At 66.3% G+C, this 17,300-nt stretch overlaps 2 protein-coding genes across 6 annotated transcripts; one reads left to right on the forward strand and one right to left on the reverse strand.

Moving 5' to 3' along the window:
- The first annotated feature begins 4,692 nt into the window (after positions 1–4,692).
- On the forward strand, positions 4,693–6,596 carry HSPB6 (heat shock protein family B (small) member 6). 2 transcript variants are annotated; one of them, XM_074981132.1, is made up of 3 exons: positions 4,693–4,958; positions 6,034–6,111; positions 6,228–6,596. In XM_074981132.1, the coding sequence occupies exons 1-3, from the start codon at positions 4,758–4,760 to the stop codon at positions 6,423–6,425; spliced, it is 477 nt and encodes a 158-aa protein (XP_074837233.1). In that variant the 5' UTR covers positions 4,693–4,757; the 3' UTR covers positions 6,426–6,596. The 2 variants fall into 2 exon arrangements, with proteins under 2 accessions (XP_074837233.1, XP_074837232.1); XM_074981131.1 differs by having other exon boundaries at positions 4,707–4,958; positions 6,034–6,156.
- A 688-nt stretch (positions 6,597–7,284) lies between these two features.
- LIN37 (lin-37 DREAM MuvB core complex component) lies at positions 7,285–17,195 on the reverse strand. 4 transcript variants are annotated; one of them, XM_074980843.1, is made up of 10 exons: positions 17,103–17,195; positions 15,395–15,449; positions 12,112–12,187; positions 10,151–10,201; positions 9,832–9,861; positions 9,044–9,129; positions 8,727–8,893; positions 8,031–8,177; positions 7,742–7,815; positions 7,285–7,622 (listed from the first exon to the last, which is right to left on the reverse strand). In XM_074980843.1, the coding sequence occupies exons 2-10, from the start codon at positions 15,426–15,428 to the stop codon at positions 7,541–7,543; spliced, it is 747 nt and encodes a 248-aa protein (XP_074836944.1). In that variant the 5' UTR covers positions 15,429–15,449; positions 17,103–17,195; the 3' UTR covers positions 7,285–7,540. The 4 variants fall into 4 exon arrangements, with proteins under 4 accessions (XP_074836944.1, XP_074836941.1, XP_074836943.1 ...); XM_074980840.1 differs by lacking the exon at positions 17,103–17,195 and adding an exon at positions 16,011–16,412; XM_074980842.1 differs by lacking the exon at positions 17,103–17,195 and adding an exon at positions 15,888–15,978.
- Positions 17,196–17,300: the final 105 nt, after the last annotated feature.

The following is a 17,300-nucleotide window of genomic DNA, read 5'->3' on the forward strand; positions in this document are numbered from 1 at the left end:
GCGGCCCCGCCCCAGGCGGCGGATCTCGGAGCTCCCCGCCCGGGTCCCGGGGACGCCTGAGCCAGGACCGAGCCGGCTCCACCGGACCCGGGGCTGAGCTCGGCCCCGTCCTGCCGCTGCTCCGCCCGAGCCCTTGGTCGCGCGGGAGCCGGGACACGCACCAGGGCCACAGACCGGGGCTGCCCCGGGCCCTGCACGCGTGTGGCCGAGGGGAGCCGCCGGCGCCAAGGGGACGCTGAGCGCCCGAGTTGTGCAGCGCCGAGCCCACGCCCCGCGTTGCAGAACGCGCCGTCCCTCCACTGCGGGGAGCGGCTCCTCCGGACTAGGGAGCCAGTGCTGCCCCCCGACCCGTGCCTGGAGCTGGGGGCTCTGCGGCGGGGCTCCCGCCAGCCACCGGCTGAACTAGGCCACGAGCCCCAGGGTGCGTGGCCGGCTGGCAGCCGGGGCGCTGCCCTGACGCCGAGCGGGGCGGGGCGCTGTGCCCCACGGCTCGGGAGGGCGTCGCGGTTAATGTCTTCGCTGTCTTACCCCAGCGTGTGGAGAGGGGGCGAAACCTGCTGACGCCGCGTTGGGGGGGCGGTCAGCCCGGGGCGACCTTGTCCGCAGCCGCAAAGCTGGGGGTTGTGCAGCGCCGTGCGCGGGCACAACACTGGGGCCCCGCCTGCAAGAAGGATCCGCGGAGGCCCGGGGAGGGACGCGGCTTTCAGTGGCTCTGGGACGCGCAGGGGCGGGGGGCGGCCCGCCTAGGGACCGGGCGCACAAAGCCCCAGCCGGTCGCTAGCGCCAGCAGCCCGCGGGCGTCCGACAACCAGGCTAGGAGCGCCGGCCAGTGCGTCCCGCTTCCCTCCTGCCCCTGCAGTCCCACGGCGCCCCCTGCTGATCCCGCCGCGCCCTCTGCCGCCTCACGGCGCCCCCTGCTGATCCCGTCCCGCCCTCTGCCGCCTCACGGCACCCCCTGCTGAGCCCCGCCGCGCCCTTTTCCGCCTCACAGCGCCCCCTGCTGAGCCCCCACGAGTGTTTCAGGACACTGGATGCCAGGGGTCCCTCCTGGGGCAGGGCCGGGGCGGTGTGGAAGGGGCTGCCGGACTCCGGGTGCTTTAGGGAAGTGGCTGGGGGAGGTCACCAGGGGTAGCTGAATGGCGATCTCTTGCCTGGCTCCCCCTCCCCTCCCCTCCCCCTGCTCCCAGAGCTAGGAGAGCCCCCCCCCCAGCAGGCCTGGTTCCCAGCCCCCCCACTTCCCACCCCCACTCCTGGCCACCCCCCTTATGGCCCCTCCCCCCTTCCTCCTCCCAGGACTGTACCCCTGACCCCTGCCTGTGTCACCTCTGCAGGAGTCTTCCTGCCCCCCATACCTTCCCCCACCAGCCCACTGTCCCTTCCTGCCCTGCCCCCCATCGCCCCACTCCTGCCCCCTCCCCACACAGCAGGCACTGGCTCTTGCCAAATTCTGGGTACACCCGCACCCCCCACGCCCAGGAAGGACTCCCCTCGCCCAGGCCTAGAAGTCTAGCTGAGGTGTGGGGCAGCCTCCTGCCGCATGCCCCTTCTCCCCAATCCCAGGCCTCATCCCTCCCCCTGGGGGCCACAGTCCAGCAGCCATGTTGGAGGCCTGGTGCTGCCCCAGGGTCCTTGAGGTCCACCCCAACCTCCATGTGGCTCAGAGCAGCAGGAGCCTGGCCCATGGCTCCACACACACCCCGCCCCCACCAGCCTCTGGGTCACGGGGGCGGGGGGCATCAACTTCCCGAGCCCCAGCCCCCGAAGGACAGCAGCCCCTGTGGCCCCATGCAGCCTTTCCATAGCTGTGTCTGTCTGGGCTTTGGGGGCAGTCTTCCTCCAGCCTGGCTTAGCCACCCCAGCCTGCACCCCATCCGTCCCTGGGCTCCCTGGCTGAGCCTCTGCCCAGGGCGCTGGGTCAGATCCTGGCAGGGGAGGCCAGAGGGAGACACCAGCATATTTCCACTTCCCCCAGGGACATTTACAAGCCAACACCCCTACGCTGCACTTGTGCCCCTGTCAACACACCCCCACCGGCACCCCCACAGCTCTGTGAACACCCCGCCCTGGTGGGACTCACTGGCAGGGCCCTCTGGGGTAGGAGCCGAATCCAACCTGGGACCTCTGCATGCACAGGGCCCCACACACAGGCATGCATGCACACACTGGGCCCTGCACGCACACGCACACACACACACACGCCCCCCACGTGCACACACAGGGCCACACACACGTGCACACACACAGCTCTGCACACACAGGGTCCCGCATAGGCACACAGACATACACAGCTCTGCACACACGTGCACACACATACACAGCTCTGTACACACATGCACACATATACACGCACGCGTGCACACACCTGGCTTTGCACGCACACAGGGCCCTGCACGCCCAGGTCTCCAGCCACACTCATCAATTTCCACTCCTCTGTCTTGGGCACTTACTATCTTGCTGCCCAGCTGGGAGCCTTGGTTCAGGATCTCCCCCCTGCTCACAGCCAGCCATGGGGGCGGCTCCGGCCCAGGGAGCCCCCATGTCCCCTCTGCTGCCCACGCGGGCAGTGGGCACATGCCGCAGCCCCGGTGCTGAGTCACTCGACTCCGTTAACCCCCTGCCGCCCCCACGCCCCTCCGGGAACCGCCCCAGCTCAGGCCCCCTCTCCCCAGGTGCTCCCCATAACGTACTGCGGTGCCCAGGTGCAGCCCGGCAACAGGCCCCCCCCGCAGGGAGGTAGAACCCAGGCGTCCTGGTTCCCCGCCCCGGAGCCGGGCTAGGCGAGAGCCCCAGCCCCAGGTGGGGTATCGCTGGGAGGGAGGCACCAGGACCCAGCCTCCCCCCCCAGGCTCAGCCAGGGCCCGGCGTCAGGCCAGCGCTAATTACAGGGCCCCGCCAGCTCCGGCATTCACAGCAGGTGAGACAATGGGCCCAGCCCCGCACATCAAAGTGGGAACGCGCGTAACATCCCCGCCCTGCTCAGGCTGCGTCCCCGCCGCTCCGCCTCAAGCGCGGGGGTCTTAGCGCCGGCCGAACCCTGCCCCGCCGCTGTTCTGGCCCCAGAGGTGGCTGCATCGCCAGGCCGGGCAGCCAGCCCCGTGTGGCGTTAGGGGCGGCCGGGGCGGGGCGGGGCGGGGGGCCAGAGGCCCGTGAGACAGACATGGCCCCGGAGTCACACGGCTCCGCTCGCCGGGCAGTTCTTGTGCTCCAGGTTTGGGGGAGTTCAGCTCCCCTGCGTTAGGGCGAGGAACGCCCTTTCCTGGCCGGGCTGGGCCTGGGAGGGCAGCGGGGGGGTGAGGCTCGGAAGAGGTGTGTGTGGGCCTCAGCTCGCCCCTCCTGCAGGGTCCGCCCCGTGCCCCAGCCCCCATTCCTCGGGCGCTCCGCAGCAGGTGCGCACTTCAGCCCCGGTCCCTTGGCGAAGGCCTGACCCGTGGGCTCATCCCCGATATAGAACATGAGCGCATTTGGCGGCGCGCTCCGGCCGCAGAACCCCGCTGGAGCCTTAAAGGGACCCCCGCCCTTTAACCCGCAGCCCCCCGCTGCCCTCTCCAGGTCGGGGAGAGAACCCAGGCGTCCTGGCACTACACACGTTTTGCTTTTTCAAGCCAGCTGGGGCACTGCTGCTGCGAACTTCCCCGGGGCAGTGCCCAGCGGAGAGTTGCGTCCTGCCATCCTGGACCACGGCGCTGCGAGCTTCCCTGGGGCAGTGCCCCGCTGCCTCCAGCTTCCCTGTGGGCGTGTGTGGCCAGGCAGGACCCCAGTAGGCCGGTCTCCTAGGCGAGGCTGCTTCGTTCTCTGCCCTGGTCTCTCCTGCCCAGCTGGGTCCGTCCCCATATCACCCACGCGTCTGAGTGCCCGGCAGGCAGCTGCCCCCGGCACAGCACGGCCAGTCCAGCCCGGCCCGGCCTCTGGGGCGCGGGGGATGGGGGAGGGTGGGAAGGAAACGGACCCATCTGCAGGGACAGGGCGCCAGGCCCACCGCCCCATCCCGCTGCCCCTCCCCAGCAGGCTGCATGCACCTGGCCCTCCCCGGGCAGACACGCGTGGGAGGGGCTGCTGCCCGGGCTGGCAGGAGGGGCGGTCATGGGGGGGCACGGGCCAGGGGGCATGTCGGTCCCCCAGCTGGAGAGGTGAGGTGCAGAGGCATGTCTGTGTGTCCGTCTCCCAGATGGAGATGGGCAGCGAGGGGTGCAGGGGATCCAGGCAGTGAGGGGCTGGAGGGGCTGAGGGCTGGTAGGGGGGTGTCTGTCTGTCCACTGAACGGGGTGTCTGTCTGTCCATTCCCCCAGCTGGAGGGCTGAGGCCTGGTGAAGGAGTATCTCTCCGTCCATCCATCCGGAGCTGGAGGGACAGAGTCAGAGCGGATGTCTGTCTGTCCATACCCCAGCTGCAGGGAATGAGCCCTGATCGGCGGGGTGTGCGTGTCTGTCTGTCTGTCCATCCACCCACCCCTGCCGGAGGGGCTGCACCAGCCCTACTCCCAGCTTCCCAGCCTGGGGGACCCCGGGACCCCCGCCAGCAGCCTGCCCCGGGCTCAGCCCCTCTCTGGTGCAAGGCGACTGGTGCTGGGCCATCGCCTGCCCGGTCCGTCCGTCAGTGCTGGTCCCTCCTGGCCCCGCAGGCCTGGCAGGCGGCCCGGCCCTCCCCTTGGCCCTGAGCCCAGCGGTCCCTCCTCGTCCGGGCTTCTAGCGCCTTCCACGCCCGTGGGATATAAGGCCCCGGCGCGGGGAGGGAGCAGACGGACGCCCCGACCGGCTACCATGGACATCGCCATCCACCACCCCTGGCTGCGCCGGCCCCTGGGCACCGGCTTCGGCCCCTTCCTGGCCAACCGCCTCTTCGACCAGCGCTTCGGGGAGGGGCTGCTGGAGAGCGACCTGGCCGCCCTCTGGCCCGCTGGCTTCGGGCCCCTCTACGGCCGCCTGCCCGGGGCACCCCTGCCCGACTCCGGCCTCTCCGAGGTGGGTCGGGGCAGGGCGGGCACCCCTCGCTGCCCGGGTCCCTGCGCCCCACATCCCCTGCGCCCCACACCGCCCGGGTCCCTGCGCCCCACACCGCCTGGAACCCTGCGCCCCACACCGCCCGGGTCCCTGCGCCCCACACCCCCTGCGCCTCTCACTGCTCGGGTCCCTGCGCCCCACACCCCCTGAGCCCCACATTCCCTGCGCCCCTCACTGCCTGGTTTCCTGCGCCCCACACTGCTAGGGGGATGTGCTGTACTCTGCAGCCCAACTGTTCCACCGCCTCAGTCCTAGGCCCACTTCCCTGCAACCCCCAACCCTCCCCTTCCTGCCCTCCTCCCACTGTCCCCAGATCCGCGCATCGCCTTTCCCGCACCCGGATCCCTGGTCCCCGGTGCCACGGGTCCCCGCACAACTCCCGCCCCGCCAGTTTCACTGCACCCCAAACCCTCCCCCCCGGGCTGCCCCCTGACTCCCTACAGCCCCCCCCCCACAGCTGTGCACGGCCCCCGCCCGGCCATGGCCTCCCCTGCACCCCGACTCCACGCGGCGCTCCCCAGCCGGGACCCCCAGTTCTGCTCATGGCCCCTCGCCACTCCACAAGCCAGGGCGCCCCTGAACTCCCACGCCTGGCCTGCCGGGCTCCCTGGATCCCGACTCATGCAGCAGCTTCCCGCCCCCCGCGCCGCCAGCCTCGATACCCGCCAGCCCCCGTGCCCAGCGCGCGGCTGAGCGCTGCCCGGGGTGCGCCGCGTGCCGGCAAAGCGGGGTGCGCGCGCCGCGGGCGGGGGCGAGGCAGGGGCTGCCCTATTATGGTAACATTCCCGCGCCGCGCGCACCTGCTGCCGGCTGGGCGGGCTGGGGGCGGGGCCGGCCAGGGTCTCTGCGGAGCCCCCCACCTCTGCTCCCCGCTGTTCTACCGCCGGGCTCTGTGCCCCTCTCCGCACCGGCGGCTGCAGGGCCCTGCGGGAGGGGCGGGACCCCGGAGCTGCGAGCTTCCCCCCGGCAGTGCCCAGCCCCCCGCGCTGCGAGCTTCCCCCCGGCAGTGCCCTCACCCTCCTCCCTGCCCGCGCAGGTGTCGCTGGACAAGGATCGCTTCTCGGTGCTGCTGGACGTGAAACATTTCTCGCCGGAGGACCTGAGCGTGAAGGTGGTGGGTGACTACGTTGAGGTTCACGCCAAGCACGAGGAGCGGCCGGTACGGACCCCCCCGAGGGCGCCCCCCTGCCAGCCTCCCCTGACCCCCTGACCCCCCTCTCTCGCCCGCAGGACGAGCACGGCTACATCTCCCGCGAGTTCCACCGGCGCTACGGACTGCCGCGGGGAGTGGACCCCGCCACCATCACCTCGGCCCTCTCGCCCGACGGCATCCTCTCCATCACCGCGCCCGCCAAGCCCGCGGGCCAGGCCCAGGAGCGCTGCGTGCCCATCGCCCGCCAGCAGAGCCCAGCCGTGACCGGGAAATAGGAGACAAGGGGCCGCCTCTACCCCCCGCCCCGGCGGGCAGCAGAGAGCCTGGCGGGGGGCCCCCAGAGCTCGGATTTGCTTCGGGCCCCACCCAGGCGCGGCGGGTCGGGTCGGGTCTTTTCTACCTTGGGCCTGGGTCTGGCCGGAGCCAATAAACAGACTCACCTAGGGGCCCTGCCTCCCCTGTGCCCGTTTGTGGGGGGGGCGGGTACTGGGCCTGCCTGGTGGTGTGTGGGGCAGGTGGGGGGGATGGGCCTGCTGCCCAGGGCCATGCATAGCACAGGGGGGCAGTGATTGTTAACCAGGCAGCCATATGGTATGGGGGGGGCTGCTGCCCAGGGCAGGGTGTCCTGGAACAGAGTGGGGGGGGGCACTGTTGGGCAACCTGGTGCCCAGGGTGCTGCATGGCATGGGGGTGCTGTGCATAGGGAGGCAGTGTGCCCCAGCCATGTGCCCTGAGCATAGGGGGAGGGATACACTCACCCCTCCAGCTCTTGTTCCCCCTGGGGGGCGGGGAAGAAACCAGGCCCGTGCACACTGCCTCCTTCCCTGGGGCCCCTATTACCCAGCCCCACAGGGCTCCCAGGGACCCTCAAGGCAAAGGGCCTGCTCCAGCTCCCTGCACGAGAGGGGTCCAGCCCCACTCTATGCCAGCCCAGGGGAGCACTGCACCTGCCTGACATCACTAGGCCACCCGGCAAGGGGAGGGACACTCAAGGCTGATGCGGAGCAGCAGGGTGGGAGGGTTACAGAGACCTGCTCCCCCTGAGCCCCTTTACCCCCCACAGCCCACCTTCCCTCCCCCACCACCTTGGCCCCACGGGAGGGCGCATTGGCCCAGGACACAGACGCACCTGGGCGCAGGGACTGCCTTTATTAGCTGTGTTGGAAGTGGGGTGGGCGCAATAGCCATGGCAAGGCCACCCCGTATGCACTGGCTGCTGCGTGCATGCGGGGCCCTGGCCGCCGGGGGAGAGAGGCAGGACAGGGCACGCGGCGAGCCCCCAGCTACCCCCCTGCCCCCCCGCACAGCCAGGGCCCAGGCGGGAGCCGCACAGGCCGGCTGCAGCACCGCCCCACCCCCGAGGCGGAGCCTGGGCAGGGGGCGGAGCCTGTCACTGCCGCTCGTACATCTCCTTGAGGATCTTCATGCTGTCGGCGTAGCGCAGCTGATTCCGGTGCGACGCCTCCTTCCACCTGCAGGGGGGGCAAGAGCAGGGATGGGGCGGGGGGCAAGAGCCCTGCCCGCCCCCCCCCCCCCGGGGAAAGCGCCCCCCCCCCCCACCCACCCGAGCTGCCCGCTCCGGCGCACCCACCGCTGGCGGATCTTCTTCCAGCGCTCCATGTTCTTGTAGATGAGCGAGGACATGGAGGGCAGCAGGTCGGGGAGCTGCAGCGGGAGGCAGAGGGGGGGAGAAGTGAGGGGCTGGCGGTCTGCAGGGAGCTCCGGGGCGAGGGGCAGCCGCCAGAGCAGGGGAGGGGAGAGGCAGAGGCGAAGCTCCGGCTGCAGCAGGGGGAGGGAAGGGGCCGCGCTCAGCTGGCACAAGGCCCGGGGGCCGGGGGGGGGGGAGGGGCGCTGGACACAGGTGCCTGGGGCCCCCTCACCGTGTCAGAGGGCAGCTCCCCCTCCTCAGGCGGCAGCGGGGAGGGGATCCTGGCACTCCCCGACTCTCCACCCAGGCTGTCCGGGCCGGCACAGGGTGGGGGTAGCTTGTACACGTCCTGGCTCTTCCGGCTCAGCCCCTCCGTGCCCTGGCAACACAGAGCCGTCAGGGCGAGCCCCGCACAGCCCCTCCCCGCACCCGGCCCCCAGAGCGCAGCAAGGGGGGGACCCCGCTCCCAGCCCCCAGAGCGCAGCAAGGTGGGGACCCCGCACAGACCCTCCCCGCACCCAGCCCCTGGAGCACAGCAAGGGGGGACCCCCGCACAGCCCCTCCCGGCCCCCAGAGCACAGCAAGGGGGGACCCCCGCACAGCCCCTCCCGGCCCCCAGAGCACAGCAAGGGGGGAGGAACCCACACCCAGAACGCAGCAACGGGGGGGGAACCCGCACAGACCCTCCCAGCCCACAGAGCACAGCAAGGGGGACCCCCGCACAGCCCCTCCTGGCCCCCAGAGCACAGCAAGGGGGGAAGAACCTGCACCCAGAACGCAGGAAGGGGGGGGACCCCGCACAGCCCCTGCCCGTGCTCAGCCCCCACAGCACAGACCAGTTATGGCAAAGGGGGATCCACCCCAGCCCCTTTTCCATCCATCGCCCCGCAAAAGCACCAGGGGGGCCCCCATGCAGCCCCTTCCCCACCTCCTCATCCTCGGGCAGGGTGGGCAGCGGGGGGCTGGGTGAGTGCTCCCTCTCGCGCACAGCGGGACTGTTTCTCATCCAGGCCCGGCAGATGGGGTACAGGGGGGTGCTCTCCGCAAACTGCGCCAGGTCCACGCTCCGGTCAAAGAGCTTGATGATGTAGGTGTCTGGGGCAAGGAAGCAACACGGTTAGCAGGAGCCCCCACCAGGGAGGGAAATCGCCCACGTCCCTTTTCCTGTCCCTTTTCCTGTCCCCCGCCAGGCCCCACCATGGGGCCAGAGGAGAGGGGACGGCCCCATGCCCCACACCCACTCACTCTGTCTCTGCTGGCCACCCTCAGTCAGTCCGTCATCCGTCTCCTTCCTCTTCTTGCGCCGGTGATGGGAGAACCGGGCCGAGGGCCTGCCGTGGGGAGGAGACAGATCCAAGGGGGACAGCCAAGCTCTCACGCCCCCAGTGACTGAGGCCAGGCCTCAGAAGGGACTCCCTGTCACAGGGCTGCACTGGGGCCCAGACACGTGGAAGAGGAGTCAGCCCCTCCCCACACGTATCCCAATCCCAGAGCCAGCCTGCCCACCCCCAGCCCTCAAAGGGCTGCTTGCATAAGAGTTTGCCCAGTGCAGAGATGCAGCCAGCTCTGGAGCGAGGCAGTGCCAAACAGCAGCACGTAACACCACAGAGAAGCGGCTCGCCTGGCACAGAGATGCAGCCTGCTCTGAGGCCAGGCAGCTGGGAACAGCCAAACGGTGATTATTACCCGAGACTCTCTAAGCCCTTTAATGACAAACTCTGCCTCTTTTGCCTGCAAAGTGGAGGTGGTAGGAAGGCAGTAGGAGGGTGAAGTGACTCTCGCAAAGGAACTTACGTCAGGTCAAGGGGCTGAAGAGGGACAGAGCCCAGCAGTTGCGACATGCCCTCCCTCCCTCCCAGCCCACCAGACCTCACTGCCCTGAGGGCTGGGAGAGAACCCAGGCATCCTGGTGTCTGCGTGTGCATGCTCACGCCCTGCTCTAACCACTAGACCCCAGAGCCCCTCTCCTGGCGGGCGGGGTGGGCGTGGCGACCCAATGGCGCGGCCAGGCAGCGTGTTCTGGAGGTGCCCACCTCTTCCCAGCTGCAGAGGGAGAGGAGTCCCTGCCAAAACAAGAGGAGAGGGAGGTGAGGCCCAAGGTGCCCCCTGCACCCATCCCGCCCACAGTTTGACCCAGAGTGGGGTGGGGCTGTGAGGAGCAGGGATGGCAGCTGGTGGGGTCAGCAGGGTGGGAGCTGCTCAGGGAGGAGGGGCAGAACCAGGGGTGGGAGCTGGCCCTGGCTGGGGGAACCCAGGGCTCTGAGCAAAGGGGACAACCCTGCCACCCTGCAGCTCAGAGCTGGAGCGCTCCCCCCACCCCCGGATGCCCCGAACCAGCCAGAGGCTCCTTACTTGCTCATTGGGTCGCTAGATGTCTTCCCAGTGTCCTCGTCCATCTGCTCCCTGCAAGCAGCAGGTCAGAATAAATCAGAGCCAGCCCATCCCCAACAGCGAGAGCCTGGGGCCAGCCCCTCAGGCAGCTGGCCCACCGCCATGGGGGCCAGCATTCCTCAGAGTGGGGCGACCCCATGAGCCGTTTTCTGCACCCCTGAGCCAGCCACTTCCCCACTCTGGGGTGTCCCAGCGCCTGACCCCCAAACCAGTCGCGAGACCCTGTCCTGGGGCAGAGCAGAACCAGGGGCCCCTCCAGAGGAAAGGCCCAGAGACCCCACACCCCACATACTTTGTGGGGCTCGGAGGGATGATGCCACAGTTTGGGGGCATTTGTGCAAGGCCAGTCCCGCGAGGGCCATTGGGAATGGGACCGCGGTGTGTTGGGAGGGAGGGTTATTCCCTTTGCATGCATCTCACATGCTGTTACCCCTGGTAGTGCCCGCCACCAGGGCACGTGCAGGTCAGAGAGGCTGGGGAAGGGCCAGTTCTGGGCAATGGGCTGCAGGGCAGAATACGGGCTGCCTCTGCCCCCCAGAAACAGCAGCATGGCCCCCTTCTGGCTGGTTCCTCCGCACAGTGGAGCCAAAGGTCTCTGTCCGGTGCTACCCCCAGCTGGGAACCACAGCCAGCGGGAACTGCAGGGTGGCACCCGTAGCTGTTAGGGCCAGGCCTCCACGCGGGGGACGTGCCATTACTTCTGGGAGCTGCTTGAGGAGGTAAGCACAGCCCAGAGCCTGCATCCCTAGCACACCCCCCACTCCAGCCCATATCCCCCTCCCAGCCTCTGAACCCCTCGGTCCCTGCCCAGAGCCCCTTTCTGCACTCTGATCCCTCCATTCCTGCCCCACCCCAGGGCCAGCACCTCCAGCCAGAGCCCTCATCCCCTCCTGGACCCCAATTGCACTCACAACCCTCCAGAGCAATTTCCATGCCCTGCTGGGGCCCTTGGGCTAGGAAAGTTGCCTCCCTCCAAACCTTAGAGGGCTCTTCTCCCACCCACAGAATGTGCCAGCCCCTGGGGACCAGCTGCCGGCTCTCTGCATGGATATGCAGTGAGCCTGAGTCTCTGGACTCCATCTTGGGAGGTCAGTGTTTTTCCACTGACTGGTCTGGGAATGAAGCTCTGAGGGAGGGGGTTCCCACCCTGGGCAGAGCCAGGAGTGCTACCACCTGGGTCTGCGCTCCCACCCCAGGGGCTCCTGGAAACACCTGAGGAACAACAGCTGATTGGGCAGAAGGGCTGGCCCCAGCCAAAGGGGTTTCCAGCCTGTGAATGGAACCCCAGGGATTCCAAGCTGGGAGCCCTTACGGGCAGCATGTCCCTAAGGCTGGGCGGGCAGCCAGCGTGGGATAAGCCTGTCACCCCCAATCCAGGGACAGCATGATGCTTAGGCTGCATTTTCTGTTTCTTTGCTAGGGAGCCTGCGTTGCTCTGCTGGCCGTCCCTTACAACCCCCTCACGGCCATCTTTGGCAGTAAAGAAACTTGGCTTTGCTTCTCTAAACCAGCCTGTGGGACGCACAACTCAGGGCCAGGGGCTGTTCCTCTCCACACCAAGGAAGGTGGGAATTTTATGAGCATCAGCTGCCCAGTTCCCTGGGCAGTGCAAGATGGCACGGGGCTGGGTTTCCTCTCCAGAGGGCGTGCCGCCGAGGAGCTGGGTGTAGCCGTCCTATGCAGCGGCTGCTCAGAAAACCGACACATAACTGCCGCCAGGTGCCCCAACCCACGTAACTGGTGGCAGAAGCCCAGGCTGGACGGCAGCAGTGAGAGAGAGAGCCTGGCTGGGGGTCAGAGGCCTTGGTGGAACCCCAGTTCTGGAGGGAACCTGTCACGGGCCCCGTTCCCACCACTCCCGTTCTGTTCTAGGCCCAGCTCCCAGTCTGCACCCTCACCAACCCACAGGCCTCTCCACCCACCGGTCCACGTCGCTCTTCTCCAGCAGACACTGCAGCACGGCATCGAGGCGGCTCCGGGCATTGGTCATCTCCAGATCTGCAACAGGAAGCCTAACTCAGACGCACAGAGCCCCGGGCACAACACGAGGAGAGGAGCCTGTGCCCCCGCCGCCCATCCCGATGGCTCCACCTGCTGCCCCGGCTTGCCTGGGCTGGCAGGCAGCCAGCTCTGAGGTGGGGCGGCTGGGGAAAGCTAAACCCACAAGCCACAGCTGGCCAGAGGATCAGGATTATCCCCTTGTCTCCTGGGGCTCTCCCAGGATTAGAACAGAAGCCAGGAGTCCTGACTCCCCGGTCCCCCCTGCTGTAACCACTAGCCCTCACTCCTGGCCCACAGTCCAGCACCGCAGGTCACCTGAGCTCCGCTCTGGGACAGGAAGCCTAGAAACCTGAATGCAAGGGGAGGCAGAGCAGAGCCTGTCACATTGTGGGGTGCAAACCAGGGAACTTCTTCCCATACCCCATAACCCCATGTGGGACACCTCACTGCTGTAGCTGTCTGCCTGGGGTGCCTCAGTCACTCTATGGCCATGTATTAGGCAGCCCTCATCCAGAGCTCTGCAGCCAAGTACTGACTTGCACTACCCAGCCTTGGTTATCAGTGGGACAATGAGTCCATGCTCCACTCAGCCCCAAATCGCCCCCCGCCGGGACGTCCAGCCCCACCCTGAGGCAGTTGAGGGAGGTTTGGGTCTGCCGCTCACAGCTTGTAACTTTAACGGCGGAGTTCCCACGCAGCCCAGGCTACCTCGAGAGCCAGCACAAACCAGAGTCCCCCTGTCCAGAGAGCTCTGCCCTGAGCTGGGGGCAGGAACAATTACAGGAGGGAGCAAGTGCTGTCGAGTGACTGACATGGCCCTGCAGATCTGTGGCTAGGCAGGAGGAGCCGCAGCCCAGGGGGCTGGCGTGGATGGCCACCGCTGCTCATTTCTACAGGCAGAGAAGGTCAGGACGGGAATTTTGTATTTGCTCAGGACTCTAGTGACTGACCCCAAACAAGCTAAAAGCCTCCCCTGGCACCCCAAGCCGGCTGAGCAAACCCCGGGGCCAGAGCCCTCCCCCCCACCCCCCCGAGTCAGAGGGCTACAGCCTGTAGGCTTTCATGACAGCCAGGTCGCTGGGCGTCTCCTGGCCATTGGGAAGGTCAATGACAAAAGCCCACTTCCAGCTGGGCGGTGGCATGGTGGGGTCCATTGGGAAGGGAGCAGCCTGCGGTTCGCCCACTGGGGTGCTCTGGGATGATGGGCACAGTCAGTCCTGCCTCAGCCCACAAGATGTGTGGCTGGTCATCTGCCCCCACCCCTAGTGTGGCAAGGTGCCACCCCCCATGGCAGGGCACCCTCCCCTGCCCCTTTTGCGATTGCAGTGGGCCTGCTTACTCCTCAATCACAGTGCTGCAGGAGAGGAACTAAGCCCGGGTGGCTCCTGCTCAGCTGGCAGCCCCTTGCCAGTTCACATTCCAGTTTACATCCGTAACTTCACCTCAGTTGCCTGCAGCCTCATCACCCAGGGATATTAATACCCTGTGAGTCAGGAGCTGTCCAAGGCGGATTTTGTACACAGGGTGTGAATCCAGACCTGCTTCACGTCACACCCCCTTACAAGCTCGCAGGAGGTTACTCGCTGGCTGACCCAGAAGCCCCGGTTCCCAGACGTGGGTCACTGTGCCCCCTCTGTGCACCATGTCCATATTCTTGGAACGTTCAACTCCACGGGAGGGGGTTAGGCCTGGAGCCGCCGTGCTACTGCAGGGCGACTGGTTAGGCCTGGAGCTTGTTGCACTGCCCACGCTCTGGCACTGCATTCTCTTTCCCTGACAAAGTAATTCCAGGCAGCGGGTGTCAGATTCTTGCTTCAGAAAGCAAGGAGTGGCCGAGGCGTTACCACCCCCTGACTGTGTCCAGGCTGCCCCATACCCAGCCTGGGCAGTGGCTGAGCACAGCTCCAACGTTTTAGCCGTCTGGAGTAGCGAGACCAAGCATCTCAGATGAAGTGTTCTGCCCCTTAACAGACCCCTCAACTTGCCTGCGACCACACAGCTGTCTGGCTTTTCACACATGCCTGTGACTCCAGTTACAGTTAGATGCGACCCACCTGCCTGCAAATCTGGGTCTGGATTTTCCTGGCCAAAGCACCCATTGCAAAGGGTTAAGTGGGGAGAGGGCCCTGCAACTCAGTGAGAAACAAAGCAACTAACAGGGTGCATATGTCACATCCCACTATCAAAGGGGCTCGACAGAGGTCTTCTCTGCTAGCAAACCAGAGCTGAGGAGAAACACCCCAGGGAGGCATCTGTATTAATGCTATAAACAGGAAATACCGACACTGAGGATATTACGTTTTACAGCCTGTGTAAAACCACATGGAGAAACAGCTGGCTCCCTGGCAGGGCGCATGGCAGCTCTCTGCCTCCCAGGAGGCAAAGCAAGGCACGACTGAACTGACAGGGGCCCCATCTACACAGGCACCATCCCACACGGATGGGAAGCCTGCAGAACAGACGAGCAGCCTCAGCTCCTCCTGCTGTTTGGAGCAAGGTCTCTGAAGGCGTAAGGCAAGGACAGAGGCTCTCTCAGACACACAGCACTAGACGCAAGAGATCAGAGCGGACTGAGGCTGGGAAGAGCACGCAGGCAGGGAATGCCGCCTGGCACTTGGCTTTCGACACGGGTTTTGCTTGTACCCTTTTCTAACCAGATTGTTTTTACTTGGCGTCACTTACCCTCTCTTTGCTGTTGGACTGCAGACAGGCTGCTGGGCCAGGGCTGCCTAGCACACAGTCCAGGCTGCCAGCTCCAGCAGCAAAGCCCTGGAAGGCATCCATGGCTACAGGGCAAGTGGGAACCAGCCCTCACTTTGGGCCAGACTGTCACAGAACCTGCCACTTTGGCAAAAGGAGGGTCCCAGTGTCTTCCATCCAGGATCTGTAGGGTGTGCACCCAGGCCCATTCAAAGTATTTTGAAGATGAAAAACACACTCAGGGTGGGTAAAATCCCAGGCAGGGACTAGCACCTCACCTCCCACCCGCACCCAGCACCCATGACCACCCTGCTCCCCTGCAGGGCACAGGGTCTGTGGCCTCCTTAGAATGAATCAGCCACTGGGGACAGAGCAGTGGGATGTGAATGTCTCAGACCTTGACAGGGGGCTGATGGAACCCCAGTCTAGATGGCTGGGGGTGCCTGCCCAGCCAGTGGTACCACCAGGTCTCTCCAGGCAGAGGCACAGAGGTCAAGAACCTACCTTGCTTCTCAGTTTCCACCTTGGTAGGCAGCATGGTGACTTGGAGCCAGGAACCCTGTGGAGAAAGACTGGGATCAGAGTACAAACTAGTGGGACATACGATTGACATGAAGAATGGGGGCTGGTGGGTGGGCTATAGCTGGGGGGGTTGGGAGTCAGGACTGGTGGCTCAGGATCAGGGGAGCAACCGGGGCAGTGCACAAAAAGAACCCAGCTGTCCTGACCTGAGTTTCCTCTAAGCTGGGTGGCTGTACAGCTTCCTGATAAGCCCCAGGCAGGGGCTCTGGGCTGCGTGGGGAGAAAGGAATGGGACTGTTCAATGCCACAGGAACACAAAACGGCACCAGACAGAGGTTTTGTTTGGCCTGAAATGGGCAACATGCCCAGCAAGACAAGCCTAGTCCTTCAGCAGATGCGCTGAAGGGGACACAGACCTGGGGGTGGGGTGGGGGGGGGCACAAGTCTCAAAGGGGGCAGGGAAGGGGGTACAAACCACTTTGCTGATTTTTTTCCACCTCAGAACTCTGCACAGCCCCTGCATGTCTGCAGCCAGCCACAGCGACAGGCACAAGCCAGGATTTCAGGGTTTTTGCCTGCTTGCACTTGGTTGTGGTACCTTTTCCCATTCTGGGCCCATTTCCTCCAGGAGGGTGGCTGGGGAACCGCAAGCACACCCAGATGCAATCACAGGAGCAAACCCAGAACAGGCCAAACATGCAGCAGGGCACAGCACCACACACCGCAGCTTGCTTTGTGGACCTCCCTGCTGACACACCCAAGTGCCAGCTGGAGGCTGTATTGCCCAGGTGGCACCAGCCAGCTTCTGGGCCAGTGCCGAGAGAGGGATAGCCATGCTGGGAAGCAGGTGGATTTGAACATCAAACCCAGTTCCACAGGTGTGCTGGGGGCAGTGAGAAGCAGCTAGGGACCCCTCCACTCCTGGGCCCAGGCACAGCCCCCAGACCCGGTCACACAGGCCTGACCTCCCAGCACAGCAGACCAGGGTCATAGGGCCCCACCCCAGAGTCCGACTTTCCTATGGACAAGCCCAGTCCTCGAACCTTCACCACCACATCTCCCCTTCCCTACGGCTACTCCACCCCACACATCTCTCCACCCAGTGCCCACGTACCCACAGAACCCCATTCCCACTTCCCCATTCGCCCGCCTCCAACTCCTACACCCTGCCTTCCCAAACACCCCCTGTGCTTCCCGCACCAAGCCCCCAGCTCCCCCCTAAACCTCCCCCCCGCTCCGCTCCGCTCCACCCCCCCACCCCAGGTACCCCCTAAACCTCCACCCCCCCGCTCCACCCCCCCACCCCCTAAACCTCCACCCCCCCACCCCAGGTACCCCATAAACATCCCCCCCGCTCCACCCTCCCATCCCAGGTACCCCCTAAACCTCCACACCCCCTAAACCTCCACCCCCCCACCCCAGGTACCCCATAAACATCCCCCCCCGCTCCACCCTTCCACCCCAGGTACCCCCTAAACCTCCACCCCCCCGCTCCACCCCCCCACCCCAGCTCCCCCCTAAACCTCCCCCCCGCTCCGCTCCGCTCCACCCCCCCACCCCACGTACCCCCTAAACCTCCACACCCCCGCTCCAGCCCCCCACCCCCAGGTACCCCCTAAACCTCGCCCCCGCTCCACCCTCCCACCCCAGGTACCCCCCCTAACCCCCCCGCCCCCCTCAGCTCTCTCACCTCCCTCTGACAGCAGCTGCGGCTTTTTGGAACTGGCCGAGCGCTACCAAGGGCCCAGCCCTCTGCTGCTCTCCCATTGGTGAACGTCTGCGCCAATCATCTGCTCGAAGTCAGTCCGCGGCCAGACTCCCGAACGAGGCACTCTGGGCACTGTAGTCCTCCTGGAGTCCTGGAACCGGCGCTTTGCTTCCTGGGAAG

This window comes from Carettochelys insculpta, chromosome 30 (assembly GCF_033958435.1).
Source record: "Carettochelys insculpta isolate YL-2023 chromosome 30, ASM3395843v1, whole genome shotgun sequence".
Taxonomy (NCBI): Eukaryota; Metazoa; Chordata; order Testudines; family Carettochelyidae; genus Carettochelys; species Carettochelys insculpta.